The sequence below is a fragment of the Vidua macroura genome, chromosome 2 (genome assembly GCF_024509145.1).
Source record: "Vidua macroura isolate BioBank_ID:100142 chromosome 2, ASM2450914v1, whole genome shotgun sequence".
Lineage (NCBI taxonomy): Eukaryota > Metazoa > Chordata > Aves > Passeriformes > Viduidae > Vidua > Vidua macroura.
In genome coordinates, this window is record NC_071572.1 from 15,219,793 (window position 1) to 15,243,301 (window position 23,509).

Below are 23,509 nucleotides of genomic sequence, written 5' to 3' on the forward strand. Positions count from 1 at the left end.
TGTCTCACTGCAGTCTGAATGTTGAGGAGGTTTGAAGAATCAGTAGTTGGAGCTGGCCCGAATCCCTGCTGCATTGCCATCTCCTCCTTACAGCTCTCTACCCACCTTCTAGCTGCTTAGGAAGAGCAAGGCAGTATGTAATTGCAAAATTAGAATAGGATTTTAAAGCTTCCTAAGTAGGGAGGAGAAATGACTTGACATGAGAAATGACTTGAAATGCTTTAAGTTGTGAAAGCAAGTACATCCTGGTAGGCTGCTTAAAAATGAAGAGACAGGACCTTGCTTTCAAAAGATCTTTCCTGGGGTTCAACCAAACTGGAAATACCCTGCTGAATAGTCTAAATTTTGCCTTTTCTGAGCCACAGTCCTGTTGTGTTCTGTGGAGATAAAAATTTTCATTGATGTGTGTACCTTGCTGCCACTGCTTGAATCCAGTAGTCTTTGCAGTAGTCTTTGGAGAGCTTTTGTGTAAATACAGCTTCTGATCCAAATGCACTGGTTGGTCTGGGGGAAACTGTATGTATGTATGTCTATATACACACACACACACACACATATATATACAAATATATATGTATATATATATATATATATATATATATATATGGTTAATATTGATGCTAATTTAGGGACTCTAGTTCATATATTAGAAATATGTGTAAAAATTTGTTAGTTGGCTGAACTCAGAGGGTTGGGCTTTCCAGATCTTCCCCCCCTGAGGTTTCAAGAACCCAAACCCACAACTTTTCTGAATGAAGGGCAGATGGGGTCTGTGCCTCTTGGGGTGGGTTTAGAGACTCCCAGAATGGCAAGCCTGAAAACCTGAAGTTTAAAACTTCTGATGACAGGAGGAAGGTTCCTGCTACACCTCAAGATCTGCAATTAGAGAACAGATTCAATGCTTTTGTAGGTGATGGGATTCTGGGTGCTCAGTCCAGTGAAGCACCCAAACTGGTAAATCTGAGCCATGCAGAAGCACCAGGAGAAAGTGGGAAGTGGTAACAGTAGGGAAATTCTCTGCTGCAAGTGTTGGAGACTCCCATCTGCTGACCTGACCCAACCTGACCTGTCATCTAGAGAGACTTCCAGGATCTGGAACACCGTGGTAAGACTGCCAAAGCTTCTCTGGCTTCACACTACTACTCCCTGCAGCTCTCCCATGTAGGTTTCAATGATATCACCTGAAGGGATCTGAAATTATCAGCTGTGACTGTATAGTTCTGGGGTGATGACCAAGAGTGTGGGAGCCTGGGTGGATTCTCCTTGATCCTTTGGGTTAGAGCAAAGCGCATTAGGATGAGTGGAGAGATCCTGTGAGCAAGCTGGTTACATAGATGGTGTCAGCAACAGAATTCTAGTTTTATGATCATGAGGGTCTTTTTGAGGATTGCTTGGAAAAGATGGGATTCACCTGACTAAAACAAAAGCATCTCTGCTAACTATCTTATGAGCAATTGGTGGACCAGGTTGGCAAACAAAATGTGATACAAACAATGGAGACCTTGTAATCAAAAAAATCAGGACTGATTGGGGCCTTTCCCAAGCATACCCATATAAACAAGGAAGTGCTTTACAGGGAAAATTCTGCTACTCTTTCTGGGAAGTCAGCACGGATGGTTGCCTCTCTGAAATGTCCATGTTCTCATGCAGACAGCATGGAATGCAAAGAAGAGGCATTACATGTCTGCATGCAGTTTCAGAGTTATGATTTCATTGGAATTGTGAAGATACGATAGGATAGCTCATATTCAATCACTCCGATATCTGCTGGAGGGACAGTGTAGCTTGTTTATGTGCTGGGTTGGGTGTGAGCAGTTCAGGAGGTTTCTGGAGTGTGTTGTCTACTGGATCTCATACCTGCAAACAATGAGCTGTTTGGGGATCTGAAGGCTGAGGGCAGCTTTGGCAGCACTGACCAGGAGATGATAAAGTTCAGGATCCAGAGAGGAGGAGGGGATAGGCAGAAAGCAGGGTTGCAACCCCGGACTTGAAGAGGAAAGACTTTGGCCTGTTCAGGACTCTGAAACCAGTATAAAAGTCCAGGACAAGGTAAACCTTCCCTTAGTGGAGGAGAATCAGGTTAGGGAATATTTAAACAAACTCGTCACAGGCAAAGCCATAGCCCTGGTGTGGTATGTCCTGAGGGAGCTAACTGATCAAGGTCCCCCTTGATGGTCTTCAAAAAGTCACTGTGATTAGGAGAGGTTCATTAAAACCAGAAGAATGTACATCCTGTCTTCAGGAAGAGCAAGAAGCCTCTTTTTTTTTTTTTTTTTTTTTTCTGAAAACTACAGGCTGGTCAGTCCCATGTGAACCATTGGAAGATGATGGAACAAATAAACCTGGAGGCCATTTCCAAACATATGAAGGACAAGTAGGTGGTGGGAGCAGTCAGTGTGGATTTATGAAAGGGAAGTCATGTCTGAACAATCTGTTAGTCTTCTACCATAAGATCACTGACTTGGTGGAGTGAATGTTTTTTATGTTGACTTCAGCAAAGCTTTTGTCACTGTCTCCTATAACTTGACAAAGTGATGAGGTGCGGTACAGGTGAGTGGAAAAAACTGTCTGAAACACCCGACTCAAAGGGCAGCAGGAGCTGCAGCTGCAGGCTGGTCACTGGCAGTGGTGCCTCAGGGGTGGGAAATGGGGCTGATGCTGCTCAGTGTCTGCAGCAATGAGCAGGAGGACAGGGCAGAGAGGAGTCTGAGCAAGTTGGCAGGTGCTGCAGAACTGGCAAGTGTTTGACTCCACAGAGGGTCGTGCTGCCATGTCTAGAGGCCTCAGGAGGCTGGAGAAATGGGCTGACAGGATGCTGATGAGCAGGTGCTGCAGCTGGAGAGGAATAAGCCCAGGCACGAGTACAGGCTGTGTCTGGGTGTCTGGGAAGCATCTTTGTGGAGAAGGGCCCAGGGATCCTGGTGGACATGAAGCAGAGCAGGAGGCAGCAGCGTGTGCTTGTGGCCGGGGCAGCTGCTGGCTCCCTGGGCTGTTCTAGGCAGAGTGCTGTGAGCAGGAGGATCCTTCTCCCCTTCTCCTTTCTGCTGAGGCACCTCTGGAGTTGTGTGTCCAGTTCTGGGTTCTCAGGTACAAGAGAGAGAGGGAGAGAGCGGAGTGAGTCCTGTGCAGGGCCATGAAGGTGGTTGAGGGATTGGAGTCTGTGACATCTGGGGAGAGTCTGAAAGAGATGGGACTGTTCAGTCTGGAGAAGAGAAGGCTCCAGCTAATCTTATTGATGTGTCTGAAAGCATTTTGAATCTTAAGGGTGATTAAACACTGGAATTTCCATCCTTTGAGATACTCAACACTTGGCTGCATAAGGCCCTGAGCAATCTGTGCTTTAGCTGTTTCTGCACTGAATAAGGGGATTGGTTTACAGAGGTGCCTTCCAACCTCAAAAACTGTGTGATTCAGGCAGTAGTTTGTACTGCACATGCAAGCTGATAATAAATTAAGTGCCACCAGGGGCTATTCTGAAACTTCTTCAGTCTAACATCTTTTTGAGTACTGGAGAAGGCAGTGGAGTGCACTCTCCTCATATCCGTGATTTCCGCCAAATTGGTGGAACAGTTCATGTGTTAAACAGTGAAGGGACCTGAATCTAGAAGAGCTCTGATTGTCTAGCTTGGAGAAGAGAAATTGGGAGATCCTAATAGCAGCTTTACAAAGCTTACAAGCAGGTGATCAAGAAGATAGAGTTATTGCACTGCAGTGGACAGTGGGGCAACAAGACCAGTGGGTGAAAACTGATAAAAGAAAGGCTCCAATGGGCTGTAGAGAGAAAATCTTTTTCCTAGTCAAGCAGAGGAGCAGATTCTACTGCATGCTTTACCTGCCTCTGTAGGAGGAGGTTGGAGGATTTCAAGAGCCATGTGGGCAAAGCCCTGAGTAACCTGGTTTGACCTCACAGCTGGTCCTGCTTTGAACAGGAAGGTGAACTAGAGATGTGAAGTCCCCTTAGCCTGAATGGCTGATTTTTCAGTTAAGTTTCACTGATAAATTTTTCATGTTCTGTTTGTATGCCAGCTGTTTGCATGTGTGGTGCTACTCTTTCTCTTTTGCTGTTCATTATGTAGTTTAGCAGTCCTCTTGTGAACTGGTTTTATAATGGTTTTTGACTTCACAGAAGAAGTAATAGAGGAATATTATAAGCCATAAACTTGTGGCTGGTATGTATCCAAAAGTCAGAACACTGCTTTAGCTCTGACTTGCAGGCTCTGGAGGAGGGATGGAGATATTCAGCATTGTGACTGTGTGTGACATTTTGGGGGTGGAAGAAGTAACTCTGCTTTCCTGTCAACTTAATTCAGTTTATTATGCAGGGTTTGTTATTCAGGCAGAACCTTTTTGCTGCCTGTGGTGTAATGGTTGGCTTTGCTTTGTGAGCTGGTATTGCCTGTTTGCAGGCTAGAGCTTGCAGGGTTTACATGGCACAGTCATTTGTGCAGAAAGCAGATGCCTGTTACTAGTTCTCACTTTGCTGTTTCAATGCTTGAAGTGCTAAATGTTTGGTGGGAAGTCTTGGGACAAGCTTTTCCACTGAAGAAAACAGGAATAAGGTTTACAGATATGTCTGTCCCAGACCTCACCAATCTGGCCAGTAAATGTTAGATGAACCACTAAATATAACTATGGCTTCCATGTTGAGTACCCCAGGCATATTATTTTTGATCCTCTGAAGGAATTTTTCAGTCATTATAACTTCTTTCATTCTCTAGAGGCTTTCTTGTGTGTATGATTTCAAGAAATGAGGAGACTTCTTGGGAAAAGACAGATACACCATGTAATGGTAGCAAGCTTATAATGCAACTCTGATAACAGACATTCAGAGCATTAGAAGTATTTAATATTAATTCTTTGATGCATAATCACAAGTGAAAGTAAATCTCTCTTTGATGAAACCCTGTGGGGGCATGTTCATGCAGCAAAACTTTGCATTTCTGTATAAACAACAGTGAAAGTCATAATGATGAAAAAAATTCTTGTTAAATACTTTTTAGGTTGATAGTGATGTATTTAGCAAGGTAGTTGCTAAATTGTGCTAAATTGTATTTAGCAAGGTAGTTGGCTTAGGATGCTTATGAATTTGAGAACCTTTCCACATTTATTTCCATATAAAATAAAATGCTTTGAAAGCCCTGTGAACAAAAGGTAAAACTGTCTAAGAAATAAAAATAAACTTTGTAATGCTTCCAGAATTAATATTGCTGAAGCATCACAAATTGATTTTCTTTAAAAAATAAAGAAAAATGCATGTTGCCTTAACCATGATGGGCTTTCTTGTGTGTTTTTTCACTTTGGCCTCTCTAGTAGCAGTTACCCACAGAACATTACCATTGCATGTTGCCTCTTTGATGTACTGTCTTGTTTAAATTGAATATATGACTTTCACTGAGAATATATGATTGCATTGGTGTTTTCTTATGCCTTTGAAAGGCAGGAAAACTTAAATGTAGTCAATAATTGTGCATATGTGTGTTTCTCTTTTAGTGGAGGCGATAGTGGAGTTTGACTACAAAGCTCAACATGATGATGAGCTGACAATCACTGTTGGTGACATAATCACCAATATCAAGAAAGATGATGGAGGCTGGTGGGAAGGACAGCTCAAAGGCAGAAGAGGTTTGTTCCCTGACAACTTTGTAAGAGTGAGTACAAAGTGGAACTGTTTTTGTGTTATGTGTTTTAAGTTTTATGTACTATGCTTTTCAGGCTAAATATCAGCCTTTATATCATAATATCTCTTATATCAAAACCATAATATATTGCATATACACATGTATTGTGTATACATACGTATTGCATATATATAATGCAATGTTCTATTGAGACAATGTTACAAAGAAAAGATTACTTTCTTTGCAAAGACAAGCTGAAAATAAAGAAGCTACCCCTACATTTCTCTGGTGTTCAGTGAAAATACTTGACTTTGTGGTCTGAGAACAAAGTGGTTATTCTAGAACAACTGATAGGCCATTGCATTTTAAATATTTTGTCTTCTCTGTAACAGATTCTGCTTTTCCCGAATGTTTTCTTAGGTTTTATAGAAGCTTTTTTTGGTGAATATTTATTCCTGGCTAAACTAGTTGAGAATAATTAGACTTTTCTGTACAGTTGCCTATAAAAACTTTTTAAGAAAAGATTAATTTGTATTCACTTAATATACCAAAGAACTTGCAGTAATCCTTGTTTTAGGACAACCATTCAGAGGTTTAGAAAGAAATTATATTTTTTACTGGGCATCTGTGTTTGCACACATATGTCTGCACATATGAAGCCAGCTATTAGTACCTCTGGCCCTCCTTGATTTGTCATTGCAGACCTAGGCTGTTAATTTCCATAAGTCTCCATAAACCTGCCTCTCCACTATGGAAAAGAGACCAAAAACTACAATAAATTACATAAATAGATTTTATGATGATCTTTTAGTACAGCTTCTGAGGAGCTCTGGTACTTTCCCTTTTCTAAGGGTATAAGTGTCTTTCTTTTTTATTTTTTTAACTTCTTCTAACTGTGTAAGCCTGTTGTGTGTTTAGACATATGGACATAATGAAGTAATTTCATTTTGCTTCCATAGTGCTGCATATGTCGAGGTAACTGGGGGAAGTGGTCTGGCTGTGAGTTTAGCCAGCCCATAGCAGGGGGTGTGGGGGTGGACAGGGAGCCTCGAGGGGCTGCTATGATTTCTGTGGGGGTGAGCACACACCCTGATCCTTGCTCCTGTCATTGGCAAGAAGAAGGAGCAGCTCTGTGTGTGTGAGGCAGCAAAAATTAGGATCAAGCCAGGACTTCAATGAGAGGAAAGGGCATGGTGGAGGACAATGAATAATCTGGTTTTTGCTTATCTCTGAAAATATGCACTTTGAGCTAGGGGAAAGAAACTGTTTTGGTATTCATTGTGTATTGGTAATATTTTTCTGCTTGAACTCTGGTGAAGTGAACTGTGGGACAAATGCAAACTTCCTCTAGGCTTTTTCCTGGCTGTTATTTTAAATTTGCTGCTGATTTTAGGAGGTGTTGGATTTAGTGTTCTAAACAACTGCACCCTATGAATGTCTGTTATGGGAATATAATAATCTAAAGATTTGTAAGTTGACACCATTAGTACCTAATTTTAAGGCCTCTTCTTTCCAAAATGACATCAAACTGTGGCATCCTGTCACGTAATTGAAATAAAAATAGCTTTTTCTTAATAGAAAGTTCTAAAACAACAGTAAATGGTTTAGGTTTTGTCTTCTTATGAAATACCACTCCCTGCTCTTTCCTTCCTGCCTTTTTTTTTTTTTTATCAGCATCCAGGGCTGTTTTCTAAACAACTAAAAACCACATTGTGTTCAAGCTGAGAATGAGGAAGAATTTAAAGTCAAAGATGTTTTTTGTAGCCAAGCATTTTCTCTCTAAACTAGGTAAGATGGAGTAGAAGATACACACTTACTTAGTTTATGAATCTCTTGAGTGAAAACTTTCATTTTTCTTGTTTTTCTTGTGTAAATCTCCTAGATGGAGAGCTATAGTCAAAACAGCAGTCCCATTAGAAAGCTTGTTGAGCATAATTACTCTGCCCATTAAGATTATAACTGTGAACTTTCTCTTGATTATGGAAATTTTTTAACGAGTGAATGCAGTGTTGGGCTCTCCTGCAGTCAGTTCATGCCCCATTGGCAAAGTGTGTGTCAACAAAGTAATTGAGAAGCAGGCAAAAAAGGATGCTACAGACAAGTAATGGACTTGAAGGCTATTCCAAATTCCTACTTCTTATCAAAATTGGTTCTAAGAGTAGTTGAGAAAGTTATTCAAAGGTTTAAAACTACATATTAAATTCTTGAGATACTTTGCATTCTACCTGCAAGAGGTAGGAATAATTTCTTCTGAGGAGCTTTTCCTCCCTGTGATTTTATTTTCTTTTGAATAAATTAATGATGTTGGGATTTGCAAAATTGAAAGTTTGCTAAAACGAAATAGTGGAATTAACACTGTAAAGAGTACTGAATGGTTTCTGTTAACATTTTTGCACAGATTCTGGAAGTCAAGTTTGGAAGAAAATAAGTAGAAATCAGAAATGAAAAAATTAGAGAAATGCAAGATATTGGAATGTTTATGAAAAGACATTCATTTGAAGTGTTACTTAAGAAATAAATCCCCCATACCTTTCAAGGGAATGTGAAATAGGTTGTGAATGTGCACAAGACTTTTGGAGTTGCTTGTAGTAAAAGCATTTTTAAATTTCTTGGAATAGATGCAAGCTGGGAGACCATTGAAGAGGAGTTGTCTGAAGGCAGATGTGAGACAGAAAGAGGAAAGGGGAGGTAGCAATGATATATGTGAAGTACATACGCAGTTATTTTTTTTTCAAGGGACTTTCTCTACGAAGTTGTAGCAGAGGTGCTTCCTGTTCTTGAATCTACGAAACAACGGCTTTGAATTTTTTGTGTGTTTATACATTTAGTCACAAAAAAGACGGATTCATACCCTTCTTATGCTCTGAAATTCAATAAGCAAGGCGTAACAGAAAAGGTATTTGAAATTTGTTTTCTGTTTCTTTTTTCATTGCCTAGTAGTCTGTGGCTGTGGCAACTCGGAAGATTTTGAGGTAGAAGTTTGTTTAAATATGAGAAAAATCTTTGGTCTCTCTTTAAGATCTAACTTACCTCCGTTAAAACTTGAAGATACCCACTTTTGTTAGAGATAATGGTGATGAATGTATGGTAAGAAATGTATGAAAGTGTATCTGGTTGTTGTCTTCTGTTTTTTTTTTCAATTTTTCAGGCAGAGAAATAGAAATACGAATGAAGAATTATGTACTGTTCCTGGTGTCTGTTTTAATTCTCAATTATGCAGCTAACAAAGAGGAGGTATCAGGTGTGATTGATTGTTCATTTGTATGATATAAAGTTGGTTTTTGATGGCTTTCTAGCTTGAAAACTTCAACTTGAAATCCATGCTGTGCAATATAAAACTGTTTGTAAGTGTGACAGCGTCAGAGACCGATAGATTTTGCTGATGGCCAGATGAAGATGTAGAAAGCAGGAAACTGGTGCAGAGCCATGTTTGCTGGCTTTAATTTTCAAAGTCAGTTGTATGTGGGATTGAATAGTGTTATACTGGTAAACTGAATCTGCTGCATGTAAAACCTGAAAGCTTCTCTGTACTCCAGAGGACTTGCCAATATTACTAGCAGAGTTGGAGAGGTAAATTTATCTTAAGCAGGAAGTGTAGTGTAGTTGTTTCTGGAATTCTGGTGTATAGCTTGTGTTTTAGAATCAGTGAAATGGGGCAGGGATTTGTGTAACTGTACTGCTGCCTTGGGTCAGAAAAGCAATCTGGATTTCTTGTTATGAAAGCAGAATACAGTCTTTACAAAGTGCACATTAGTAGTAGGATATCAAAGATGTTCATGCTGAATCATGGTGCAGATCCTTATCTGTTGCTTGTTATTTAATTTTCTTCTCTGTATTTGTTTGTCTTTATCACAACCAGCCAGAGGTTGCAGGGGGACTGTGATTTCTTGCTTGAGACCCTTGTGCTTGTTACACACACCTACCTATCTCTGTTCGTGCTTTCATAAAACTTTTCATAAAACATAAAAAGGTCCTGTGCAGATGCAGGGGCCCTTTGCAGCTGAAGTTTGTGCTCCTGGGCAGGAAAAGAGAATATTTCCCATGTCTGAAAACACTTCTGTTCTGCTTGGTACCCTCCAGGGCAGAGAGCTGACCAACTCCTGCTGTCCTTCCCTGCTGCTTTGCCACAACCATTTGCAATCTCTGGCACCTCTGTGGCTTCCTGCCTTTGCTCTGGGGCTTGTAGGTTCTTAGGGCCTTCACTGCTCTCCTCAGCAGTCTGAGTACTGTCAGTTAAGTGATGTCTGGGTCAGCTTTGCCTCCGTAGCCACTTGTCATGGGTTCAGTCCCCTTACAGGCCATTCACTTCAGAGTTGGACTTGATCCTTATGAGTCCCTTCCAACTCAGCATATTCCGTGATTCTGGGGAAGTTGTGGCATTAGCAGGGGCACTGAGGTTATATGCAGACTAGGAAAACAATTTCTGTTGGTACCTAAAAAGATAACTTGTTTTATGGGTCAGTGAATTGTTATGCTGGGGTACTTTCAATTTGATTTTCTGGTGTTAGGTTTTTTTTTTGTTTTTTTTTTGTTTTTTTTCTCTTTTTACACACTTGGCAGGAATTTGCAGCTCAATTAATGAGCTTTTGCTTTTGTTGTTTTTGGAAATCATACTAGAATACTGTCTACATATTTATTTTCAGGAATTGTTTTAGATTGTGGAAATCTAAATGATAATAAGAGTCAGAAATACTAGCTTCTTACTCCAAGTTTTGGGTATGGCCATTAAACTTGTTATACTTACAGTGAAATGCAAGAGAATATAATCATGTGAAAATGTAGTCTCTGAGGTTTTGTTCCTGTCAACAGCAATCAAGATTTTATGAGGAGAAATGTAACATCACAGGCTGTAATTATTTATTATTGCTGTTGTTATTACTCTTACAATGGTGAAAGCAAAACTCGTAAAACAAAATCTTTCCCCCTTTTCCAGCCCATCTCCTCACAAAGACACAGATTGACCAAGATTGTCTTGTGCCAGTCAATGATCTGTGACTTGGCTGTGTTCACTCTCCTAAGGGAATTGAGCACAGAGCAATGACAGCACTCTGGGCTGTCCTGGATGCCCGAGGCACAATGACAAACGATGTCACACCTCAACCTGTTCATCTGCATTCAGAGGAGGTGAGGGAGCTCCAGTGAGGCAGCTGCCCTGGGTGTTTGGCCTGGAAGTGATCTGAAACTCCCTGGCAGTGGGGGAAGCTCTTTCCCATTGCCTGTCTCAGGGAGCTGGTGCTGTTCCCAGCCGGATGGAAGCGTGCTCAGTGCAGTCAGCAGGATGGATCCCGTATGTTTATCATGGCAGCCAGCGTGGATTTGGCTGTCCTGTGGTGACCACTTTGTTGGATATGTTTTGATGGCAGGCTTTGAGGGGAGGGGTTACTCAGGGGAGTGTGGGGGTGTGGAAGAGAGGAAAAATGGTGGTGGTTTGTGTCTGTCAGCTGTTGGATGTTTTGTGGGAATTTTATGAAGTATGTGAAAGTAAGAATACGTGCAGCAGTTGTGTAGTGAGCACACAATAATGTGAAGCTTCAGTGTTGAGGTGTTTACTCGTTGTTAGTGACTAGTACATTATATTGCAAAAAGTAACCTTCTGAAAAGACAGTGGCTTACTTGTAGTTGTATACTGATAGGACTGATAGAATTCTGCCATGGATCCAGCTCCTCCCATGGCAGGGGGAGTTGAGCTAAATGATCTTTAAGGTCCCTTCCATCATCCAACCATTTTGTGCTTTTTTGCGATTCATGAATTTGAAAACAAAATTTATTGTTTTTCATTCTTTACGCAATTTAATTGCTGAGGTCTAAAACCATTCTTATTTAAATACACATTTTACTGCTTTACTGATAGAGTTAATGTAGGTAGTATCAATTAATATACAAAGGAGACTCAATTGTTTCCTCTTCTTGCTCAGGCTGGGTTTTTTAGTCTTAAGAAAACCTCACTACAGCATTCCAGTTTAAAAAATGCTATTGTTTAAATTGTAAATTACAAAAACTCTAATTTGGGCAAAAAGGAAAACAAATACTATTTTTTTCTTTTTTTCCTTCCTGAAGCTCCAAGACATGAGGAGAATCTGATCAGAGATTGAAACAAGAGCCCAATGTGCCATCTAGAAGTCATCTTTTCAAATATATAATTTCTTTGGAGCTATAATATAATAATTCTTTAAGGTAGCTTCAATTTATTCAGAACTTAGTTTTTTGTTATTTTTTGAAGTGTGTGTTATACAAAGAATTCAATGTGGTTTTGGCAATAGTCTCTTAAAGTAGTCATAAGGATTTATTGAATTGGCAGGATTAGATGGTTCACAGCATTTCTCCAACCTAGTCCTAAAAGCTTGTGAGTCAAAGAGAAGGTATAAAAAAAGTATAAAATTATATTGTGTCTCCCCTGAAATCAATTTTCTCTTCTTTTTTTTTTTTCCCCTCTGGCAACCTTACAAGCTACGGATGTTTTTATTTTCTCTGTAGATTGTGTGTGGGTGGATATGTTAGTAATCCATGTATTTTGGTCTGATTCATTTTCACACTTGGCCTGGCAATTGTTTTTCTGTTGGAGGAGGCTGCTGTGAGAAACTCTTCTCTGTAGGTAGAATCTGCAGAGGTTCTTAGCAGTATTTGCATACAAATGTCTTGCAAAACATACTTCTACAGTTTTGGATTTGAAGAAAGTACAGCTGTGTATCTGATTTTTCCTGACAGGACTAAAAATCTCATTAAAATTCTTAAAACACAAGCTCCTAGAAATTGAATTGCAGTTCAGTCTCACTGCTGTTTGAAGCTAACGTGAGAATACTTGTCATTACTTCTACCTTCTTTGCAGTTTAATTGCAAAGCCCTCAGATGCATTCCCTCAAGTTTAGGAAATATTTTCTGATTTTAATGGTTTTAATATTTGTTTGCAAAAAAGGATATAAGAGAAACAGTATTCTGAAAGCCTATGGAGTATCTACAGCATTTAATAATCATAATGGTGAAAGGTTGTGCTTCAGTCTTTGTCTGCCAAATAGTCCATTTACATAGAACAATACAGCCTGTATCCAGACTTCATCTACTGATTGTCTTTTAGTTTATATTACTTAAGAGTTAACAGTAACAGTAAGAAAGAATGAAGATGAGAACAATAGGGACATGTAGGAAAAAAAAAGAAAGCTATCAGAGATTGCTGCTCTAACTAATACTCTTTAGTTCTGATCAAACACTGTGATTTATTAACAGTAAATATGTGTGTGTATGTGGGGTTTGTTTAGTGGTGTTGATTTTTAATTTATTTGGATTTTCGTTGTTGTATTTAGGGTTTACTTCTATGTACAGAACTGCTGTTTTTTTCTGAAGTATCATGTGTAGACCACGTAACAGTTTTCATGTTTTTATAAAGTGAATATCAACTGGAATGACAAACTACTTGCGCTATTTGCTGTTGGAAATAGTATTTGACTAATTAGATATCTGTATTCTGTTCCTGTAAGTGCTGCAATTTCCTCCTAGAATCTTTTGGGAACTGTTTGAGAAGCTGATGGTGAAGACAGTCCTTAAAGGGTCTGCCATTTCCTGCTGTCACCTAATTATGTACTATACTAGAATTTCACTGGCACTGTTAGTAAAAAGTAAAATTATAATATGACAGTATATTAGAGCAGTTTAGGTTTATGAGCAGAACATGTTGTTCTCTTCAGAGCTGGAAAGAGCCGAGTGTATATGAGCCTCTTAATCCTGATTTTTTGGCTTTGTTACAGCCATATAAAATATATCATTGTTTATATATAGACACTCTAGTTATTCAGTTACCATGGAAAAAGTCAAAGGTGCAGGTAAACAACTATCATGAAATAGGATGGGTCATTTACTCACTCTCACTTCAGACTTCAGTGATGGATACTTAGTGCTGTGGTCGTGACAGGAGGTGGTCGTGACAGGAGGTGGTGAGGGATGGAAGGTAAGCAAGTAGAGCATACATTTTAAAAAACAGCATTGCTACTTCCCACCCAGGGAGAAGGAACAAGGCAGACCTTTCATTTTTACAGAAGGTGGTAATGACTTTTGCTTTTATTGAATTTTTTTTTAAATGGAAATATCGAGAGAAATAATGCATCACAAGCCATTCAAGAATGTGCAAGGTGCTGAGTGTATATATCTGGTGCTTCACAAAACCTTAATTCACCCATTTTCCGCTTGGTGAGGACTCACTGCACCTTTTGAAAGATTGAGTCTGTACTCGTTCTTCCAGCGAGTCTGCATTTGCCTTCCCAGAGGCAATAGGCCAGTATTATCAAAAGCCCTGATTAGAAACACCCTTCCAACCGATGCTGTCTCTAAAACAAAAACTTCTTTTATAATTTTCATGACTGCGTCAGGATACAAGATACTGCCATTATTTTGGCTGGTTCCTTACAACCAGCTTAGCTAAGCCTTGTTGTCCCTTTTAAACATGCTTTGGTGTGTTTAGGCTGCCTGATTTATCTGTTAGTATTTACCTATTAATCAATAACACAAACCAAATGAAAATCTCTTTTAATACTTTTGGCTGAAAATTATTCTCTTCCTACTTGGAGCCAAGAGCATTACATCATTCAGCTTGGCTTTTGCCAACTTGTTTAGAAGCTTTTTGATTGCTTGAAGGATCTTTTCATTTTTGTTCGCTCACCCCAAGCTTCCTAATCATGATGCCCCTGGACCTTGCCAGCAGGTGAGCAGACTGCCTGTCCTAGTGCATGGTGCTGTCATGTTGTCTGCATGGCACTACAGAGACATGGCTCTTACGTTGTCATCAGCCATTGTCAAATCACTGGCCCAATTAGAGGTAGAAGAAAGTAAGATGCAAATCTTCATGTTTCCTTTATGCTTCCCCAATGTCCCATGGCTCAATTTGATTGTGCTATCAAAATGTAATCTGTTCCTCCTTTAAAAGTCCCTCTAAGTTGATTTGAGTTATTCTCCTTCCAGAATTGAATTAGAGAACTATGGATGGAAAATGTCTGTAATTCAGAGCTACTACATTATCTATCTTGAATAAAAATTAGCTGAAATTCACCCACCAAAAATCTGCATGCATGTCTCAATGTAGCTTTCAACAAATTTTTATATTCTTCTCTTTTGTTTTAGAGTCTAATTCTAAAACTTAGTTGAGTAGTTGCTATATAATTTATTTCATTAAATAAAGCACTTATAAGTAGAACTACCTGAAATGTAGTGTTGTGCAGGTACAGAAGGACAGATGCTCACGTTTTTATTTTTGTTCCCGCACAACTTATGCATTTTGCAACCTTCAGTTGATTTGTAATGCTATGTGGTGTACTTGCTGTATTTACCTTTCTTTGACTCTGACTCTATCCTTTCAAACTGAGAGAACCTGAAGGCCTGCAGTTGTGAACTTGAGTTCAAAGATTACATAATCACAGAGTATTTCAAGTTGGAAGGACCTGCAAGGATCATGAAGTCCAACTCTTAAGTGAATAGCCCATATGGGGATTGAACCCACACCTTGGCATTATTAGCTCTCACAAACAGATTGTCACAACTAATGATAGTTAATTCAAAAGCAAAAATTGGTTTATTGTTGATGTTTTGTAAGAGTACAGAATGCTGAAGTGAAAGTAAAATCCTGAAAGGAGTTAGGACTTGAATTATCGTGCTGTAAGATATAACTGGATTTTTCCCTGCAGAAGAAAAAAATATGTGCTTTGAAACCTTTCAGTGGTTCACTGAAGTTGATAGAATGTCAAGAAGGACACAACAGTGCTTGTGGGACTGAGCACTGCTTTTCATGATTCTTAATTGCTCTGTGGATCTGCACAGAAAACTTTCTAATTTCTGTACTGTTAGCCCGCATGTTTTTACTAGGTTGTTTGAACTTCTGCAGCCTGCCATTCAATGTGAAAAGTTTTTAGAGACTAGTCAAACTGGTGGACGTCAGAGGAAAATGTTGAGTAAGCAGAGGGAGAAGAATGACTCATTATACTGTAAAATAAAAGCTCTCTCTCAAACTCTAATCCCTTTCCAGGTGTTTTCAGAATTCCATATATGTGTGTCCATGCAGTAGGCATGCATGATGTATGTATGTTGTATGCAGAAATAAACACTGGGTCTAAAACCGCAACATACAAGTTAAGGCATAGGAAATTTTTTTTTCAATTGAATTTTATTATACAAAATAAAGAAAGAAAATCTATCCTCTGGTATCCATTAATTCAACTTTTTTTACTCCACTAAGCAATTATATAAGGATGGGTTTTTTTTCTATATGAGAGTTTGCACAAGGAAATAGCATGTGTTGCTCGCCCTTCTGAACCCTGGTGACACTTGCAGTGACACTGTAACATTGACCCCATTTCTTTTTGCTGGGATTTTTACCATTGCATTGTTTCCTTAGTGAACATTCAGATATTTTGAAAAGGGTAGTTTTTGTTTGGTCTCTTTAAGCTGAGTGTACTGTACTCCCAGTAAGTTTTCTTTCAGGCTAACATGTTTCCATTAGAAGCTGTGCTTCTCTTCCCACTTTCCCACCCCACAGCTTCTGTGTGGGTTTTATTTTCTCATGAAGCAGAAACTGGGCATGCAAGTTCCAGGGCTGAAGAACTCCTTCAGGGCTTCCTTGCTTATGCCTGGAGTTACTTGTATTGCGTTGGTAATCTGCCTCTTCAATCTCTGTGCTGTGTCCTTCTGCTGTCAAATCACAGCTCCATGACACTGAGCACTGTAAAGAATGAGAGAAAATATTAATTACAGCTGTGCTAGAGAGAGGTTTTTATTTGAAAACTGTTGTATTAGTGGAGGCTTTCTCAGTCACGTTTTTGAGCCTGTCTGTACTAAAATGAGATTCTCAAGTCCTACCATTGAAGAATATATATGAAGGACAGACAGGGAGATGGAATTTGAATTTTGACAACCAGCAACACCAGCATTTGCTAATGATGTATTTGTTACATCAAATATATCAGATGTATTTGTTTTCTCCTGATGTTTTCAGACATTCATAAAGTGAAAACAGGATTTACAGGGAGAGGCTAAATTACTATCTCTTACTAGATTGCGTTGTTGGAAAAATTGACTTGGCTCCCACACTCAGTGTCTCCACATCAGATCTGGCAACGAGCAATGAAATTAAAGATAAATACTGGCTACAGGCAATTGTTTTTAGTTAAAGCCAATTAATATTAGCTGGTTAGACTGCTTGAGAGAAAAGGGAAGTTTGCATCACTGGAGCATGATGCAGAGTAGTAAGGGGAGAGATGAACTTGAAATGGCATTTTTGATATTGTGTTGCCATTATAGTGACACTATCATTTTATTGAACTTCATCTCAAAGTACAAAGATTTTGCATTCCTGCTGCTGTCGGGGAAATGCATGTAGACAGGACTTGTAAAAAGATGTCACATGTAATGATTCAGTGACAATACAGAGTGATTAACTACAAGTGTTTTTCTAGGTGTGCAAAAAAATTTACGCCAACATAATTGTCTGGCAAGGATGCTGTGGTAGCACTAACAGAAGTCCTTGATTTTTTTGGTTTTAACAGTGGCCACTTGAAATATTCTTTTTGGGTTTTTTTTTTCCTGAATGGGTGTGCCTTTTGATGAGGAGCAAAAAGCATAAGATAATACAAAACCAAATTGTTCTTTGTGAACATAATGGAGGAGCAGCCTCACTTGTGATAGGAACTTGCACCCTCCTGCTCTGGTGCTCTTTCATGGTTATAAGGGTGGTAGTGTGAAGTATTGCCAAGGAGCTTCTGCTATGCAGCAACTCTAAGGCGAAGCTTTGCTCCAGGGCCATCTAGTAAAACCCTGCACAGCAAGCAAACAGGCTGTACCAGTGAAAGCTCCATCAGCTAAACCAGTTCTGCTACTTTAAGTCAGTGGAAGGGGCTTCTGGTGGTTCAATTGCTAATCACCCCCTAGTCCTCCTGCTTCAGCTATGCTGGCAGAAGTTTGCAAAAAGGTACCATTCTAGGAAATTCTACTTTGATTTTTAACATAGATAGCACATTGTTGCATTGTAGTATTTTCCTTTCTTTTTTCCCTTCTCTTTTTGTATCTTTCTTTTTTCTTCTCTCCAAGGAATTTATAACTATGCCTCAGTTATATATACTTGCTCTTGGATACAGTCATTAACCACCTGCCTCTCTTGGAAGAAAGGAGTTTAAGGTTTGAATTCTATGACTGGAAGAGAGTAGTTAATATTCAGATTTTATTCGCATGAGAAAGGGTTAGAATGAATAATGACAGCTGTGGAAGCTGTGCAAGATACTTGGACAGCATTTAATATCCAAATAAGTACTGCTTTTTCATAAAACATTACCATTAACTTCTGGTTTTGTATTCAACAGTTAGCAGAGGAGAGTGGAAAGGAGTGATTGAACAGTTTCTCTAGCATTTTTTTAAGTGAAAAAGATACCTACAGGGTATCAAGAAAATCTTTTTTAAGATGAACACATAGTAAGCTAACTTCACTGTACAGATCATCACAGGAAATGCAGCTAAGGCACCAAATTACATTGTTTGAAATGTTAATGAAGCATTTTTGTGCACTACAGAAACCATAGCTATGCTAGCACAAACCCAAAGTTGTGTTCAGTGGTTGTTGCCTTGCAAGCTCCTCTCTGCTGGGTGCACAAACCCTTGTGTGCAGAGAGAAAAGCTGTAGAGCTTGTACTGTGTTAGATTGCTTCCATGCAAATGGTAATGATAGTGTGACTAAGCAAAGCTTGAAGAAGCACAAGTTTGATCAGGAAATAAAAAGAATAAATAGGAAAAACATTGAAAAATGGGCACAAGACAAACCATGTAAATTCAGGCATCTCTGAAAAAGTAGTGGTCTAATAGCTCCCCACAGGAAAATTGGATGCTTTTTTTATGTAATATATGGTCATTTTAAAAATTGTAGCTGCCAGGTTGCATATATGTTCTAAAAATTGCATTTGAATTTCAAAAGTGATGTTACAGTTAATCACGGCTGTGTAACAATAAGTGTTAGAATTGCTTGAAGATTTATGTCTTACAATGGCTTCATTTCTTATCCTTGAGCTCACATGAATGCTTGGTCTGTATTATGATTGACTACAAAAGTATAGATAAGTTTATTTGCAGTGTTTTGGGTTTGGGAAACCTGTTTTCTTCTGTGAAATATCAATCAGTAACTCTAGGGTCATATTTGCTTCCACACTATAAAGCATTCTAAAGCATTCTCTTCTCTCTCTATCATCCTGCAACCCAGCTTGATATCTGAAAAACAAGTGTTATTTTCATTCATACATCATAAAGATAGTGTAGACAGATCTGCTATGATGCCTCATCCAGAAGAAAATCTCAGAGGAGACTAAATTAAGACAGAAAATTTATTTTCTGAGAAAGAACCTTGGGGAAGACTCCTGGGGAATAGCAGAAAGCAGAAGTCTATCATCTTTTCAAGAAGGAAAAGAAGAAGAATTTGAGGAACTCAAGTTTCATGTTTACCTCCTAGAGGCCATTTCCAAACATATGAAGGACAGGAAAGTGGTGGGAGCAGTCAGTGTGGATTTATGAAAGGGAAGTCATGTCTGAACAATCTGTTAGTCTTCTACCATAAGATCACTGACTTGGTGGAGTGAATGCTGTTTATGTTGACTTCAGCAAAGCTTTTGTCACTGTCTCCTATAACTTGACAAAGTGATGAGGTGCGGTACAGGTGAGTGGAAAAAACTGTCTGAAACGCCCGACTCAAAGGGCAGCAGGAGCTGCAGCTGCAGGCTGGTCACTGGCAGTGGTGCCTCAGGGGTGGGAAATGGGGCTGATGCTGCTCAGTGTCTGCAGCAATGAGCAGGAGGACAGGGCAGAGAGGAGTCTGAGCAAGTTGGCAGGTGCTGCAGAACTGGCAAGTGTTTGACTCTGCAGAGGGTCGTGCTGCTATGTCTAGAGGCCTCAGGAGGCTGGAGAAATGGGCTGACAGGATGCTGATGAGCAGGTGCTGCAGCTGGAGAGGAATAAGCCCAGGCACGAGTACAGGCTGTGTCTGGGTGTCTGGGAAGCATCTTTGTGGAGAAGGGCCCAGGGATCCTGGTGGACATGAAGCAGAGCAGGAGGCAGCAGCGTGTGCTTGTGGCCGGGGCAGCTGCTGGCTCCCTAGGCTGTTCTAGGCAGAGTGCTGTGAGCAGGAGGATCCTTCTCCCCTTCTCCTTTCTGCTGAGGCACCTCTGGAGTTGTGTGTCCAGTTCTGGGTTCTCAGGTACAAGAGAGAGAGGGAGAGAGCGGAGTGAGTCCTGTGCAGGCCCATGAAGGTGGTTGAGGGATTGGAGTCTGTGACATCTGGGGAGAGTCTGAAAGAGATGGGACTGTTCAGACTGGAGAAGAGAAGGCTCCAGCTAATCTTATTAAGTGTCTGAGTACGTGATGTGTTGGTGTACAGAAAGTGGAGCCAGAGTCCTCCTGGCAGTATACAGTGGAAGGAGGAGAGACAGTGGGTATGAATTGACATACAGGAAAATCTTTTAAACATAAGAGAAAATGTTTGAGGTTGGCCAAACACTGGAACAGGTTGTCCAAGGATATTGTGGAGCCTTCATCCTTGAATGTAATTAACAGCCAGCTGAACACAGCATTGAGTATCCTGCTCTCACTGACCCTGTTCTGAGCCAGTGGGTTGGACTAAGCAATCTGCAGAGCTGCCTTCCTGCCTTGGCCATTCTGTCAGCCTGTAAAAGCAATTAGTTGGATCACGGTACTTTGGCTCAATAGGGATCGCTCTAGTATGGAGTAGTAAACAGGAGAGTTGGTAGAAGTACAAGACGCCTAGAGGCTCTATCTTGAGAGTAAGCAATGCCTTTTCTGTATTATCAAGTTATGTCGGTTATAGTTTCCGCTTCTAATTATAACTACATACTTTTTCTTTCAATGAGCAACATTTTTCACACTGCAATTAAAGATATGCCTACACACACACATGCACTTATGCCAAGAATGAAGAAGGAGGTTTTAGTAACATTATGAAATTTTGATTCTTAAAGCATTTGAATGGGCTGAATGGACTGTGCCTCTAGTTGATTTTTTTTACAAAACCTAGCTTTCTTCAGGCTATACTTTTATGTGCATCCCTTTTCCTCCCTCATTATTTCTCCCATATGCCACAATTTATGAAGTGACCTTTAACTGTGAAGAGGTGAATTGTTAATTTATTATAAGTCATAAGTAACCCTTCATGAAAGTAGGCATCCACAGAGAGTATCCACATTCTGTGAAAGGCAGCAATACAAAATCAGGAATTGTCTGATATAAAATAGTCTAGGGGGAGAAGAGTGGTTAAAGATAACTGCTGAGAAAACTTGCAAACAAAGGAAAAAAAATATGGAAAAAAAAATCAGAATATTAATGAAGATGTTATTCTGAATATCTTCAAATTACTCAGAGAGGTGAGGGGTAGAGGTAACTGCTTAACATGTGTGTAAGTGTGTATGTATGGGTTGGTGTAGGAATGAGAGAACAAGGGCATGGGATGAATTTGGAAAACGTCTCCTAGATCATTCCCTTACTCTTGTAGGCTCCATATTTCACATTTATGAAGATTCATTGTTGCTGTGCCCAGCAAATGCTGCTCGAGAATCTCTTTGTTCTCGTGGTTAGAAATGTTCCTTTATACTTTCTCCTCGTCTTGCGAGTTAAGACATTTTTTTGGGGTTTTTTTCCCCCATGGTATTTCATCAATCCTTTTTGCTCTTTGTCCTTGTAAGGTCTTTTCTGTGCTTGAGAAAGTGTGGTAAGGTAGGCTTTTGTTCTCCTGAGAGTACAAACAGCACTTCTCTGTGTTTTATTTTACAGCACATGCTGGACAGACACTACCTGATAAAGAGTGATACATTGTAACCAAGATTAAACTTGTAATTGCACTCTATACTGAGTGCAATTCAGTATTGCACTCAGTATTGCACTCTATACTGAGTTTGACTCATCCATTATCCATTTAATATTTTTTCTCTCATTTTAAGCAACCTGTGAAGCAATTCATGGGCCTGTATTTGTCAAATGGACTCAAAACTATGAGAGAAGCAAAGTCTGTGTGGTATTCTGAAAATCACAGGAATTTTTATTATCTTTCTCTAGCTACTCAGAATTGCTATAACTGTCTCTGAAACTCATCTCATGATAAGATTGGGTTTTTTTTGTACACTTATGGTTGGTTTGAATTTTTTCATGCCATCAGGATTGCTTTTCTCTTCTTAGCTGCTACACATACAGTTTGGCCCTTTCTCCAAAATTGCTTTTTACTAGCTTGCCTGTGGGTAAGAGTGTTTGTTAATTTGTGGACTTCATCTGTCAGCCAAAGAGCCACCTGTGTGCTGTCTGGTAAAGCAGGATGCTGACTGGGATGAGTTTTGTTGAAGAAGTTATATGTGGAATGAGTGTTGGGTTTTTCACTTACCTGAAATAGCCTCCATTTCACATTTCCATAGAGCGATTTTTCCCTACAACCCTTTCTTTTACTGCTAATTATAACCTTCTCTTATGAATTCTTACAGCCATAGAATTCCCAAACTGTATGAAGGGGGGAAAGAAGGATTTAATAATTCAGAGAAAAAATGATTGAGTGAAAAGGAAAAGAAAAATTATTGTGGAAAAAAAAAGTTGTGATGCATATGGGGCTTTATATGCCACTGTGGAACTATTTAAATAATTTAGCTGCCAAATGAATCACATTCCTCTTCTGTCATTCATGGAGGGCTCTGCTAAGACAGAAGCTTTGTATGAACAGGATGTTTTCAGAACAGGGTATTTGAGCAGCCCATTCTGTCTTGAAGCAAAAATTATTTTCAGCAGGCATGTTCTAAACACACTGTACTTGTGTGAGAGAAGTACAAAAAGCACAAAATCTTGCAGTAGGATTTTGTGCCTGAGTTCAGTAACACTTGGAAAAGGCCAGCCAGGATAGAAAATTATCTAGATTACATTTAGAAATAGAATATTTGCCTCTCTAGGACAAACTTGTGAGAAACTGGTACTAGGTTGACATTAGGCTTAATTTAGGAAAATGGAGGAGCAGTGAAATTATGATAGAGCAGTTAAGGGAGAAGATTGTAATGGCTGGGGCATGTTTGCTGTTCTGAAGAGTTAAAACTGGTGACCACTGTTAAAACAGATAAAAATAAAGAAATAAAAGGATGGAAAAGAACAGTGCCCAGAGTAAAAGCATCTATTGAATTGCTAACAAGGTCTGAATTTAAGAAGGGTGATTGAAAGGGAGTGAAGTTGTGGGTTGGGGTTAAAAGGCTTGAATAGGGCACTGTGACCCAGGGTAGTGTGTTGAAAAATGTAAATGTAGTTAAAAAAACCCCAGACAACAGTAAGATGAAAGTGCACTGGAGGAAATGTAGAGTAATGTTCAAGTGCAGCATACCAGCTCTGCTGTGTTTCCTTTTGGGTTATTGGGTTTGGGTCTTTTGGGTTGTTTGTTTTTCTTTTTTTTAGGTGTTTTTTCTTCCATTTTCTTCCTCAGTTATCACCCTGCTACTAAGCATGCCCCCGTGGCTTTCTCTGCAGACCATACACACTGTCTGTAAACCATCTCTACTACACCTGATTCACAGAGGCTTGGTATAAAGACAAGTAAAAGTTGATGGAATGCATGGAGCCCTGAGGTGGAGCAGAGTGCTCTTGGGAGCCACCCTGTAGGACCCTCACTCTATTTGTACTGAGATTATCAAGGTTTAATAGAAGCAGTGATGAGTTCTTGGATTTAAAAATCCTGTGACACTGTGTACTGGCAAAGACAGACATCTGTGTTTGTAATAAATTTTTATCTTGTGGTGTTTTCAAATGTGCCATGGTGACTTTATATTGATTCCCCCCAGTTAAGCTCCTTTAAAACTGCAGTAAACTGGTAGTCAAAATCAATTTCTCTGATTTTCTTTTTGTTTTTAGGGGTT

The 23,509-nt window shown here is 39.5% G+C and overlaps 1 protein-coding gene across 3 annotated transcripts in view; it reads left to right on the forward strand.

The window, feature by feature from the left end:
- Window positions 1–23,509, forward strand: part of SH3KBP1 (SH3 domain containing kinase binding protein 1) — a 212,823-nt gene that overhangs the window by 22,599 nt on the left and 166,715 nt on the right. For 2 of the 3 annotated variants that reach the window (XM_053971068.1, XM_053971069.1), the window contains exon 2: window positions 5,491–5,648. In XM_053971068.1, coding sequence (XP_053827043.1) covers window positions 5,491–5,648 — 158 coding nt within the window. Of the gene's footprint in view, window positions 1–5,490; window positions 5,649–23,509 lie in introns of those variants that run through there. The other variant, XM_053971070.1, reaches the window with a different exon arrangement.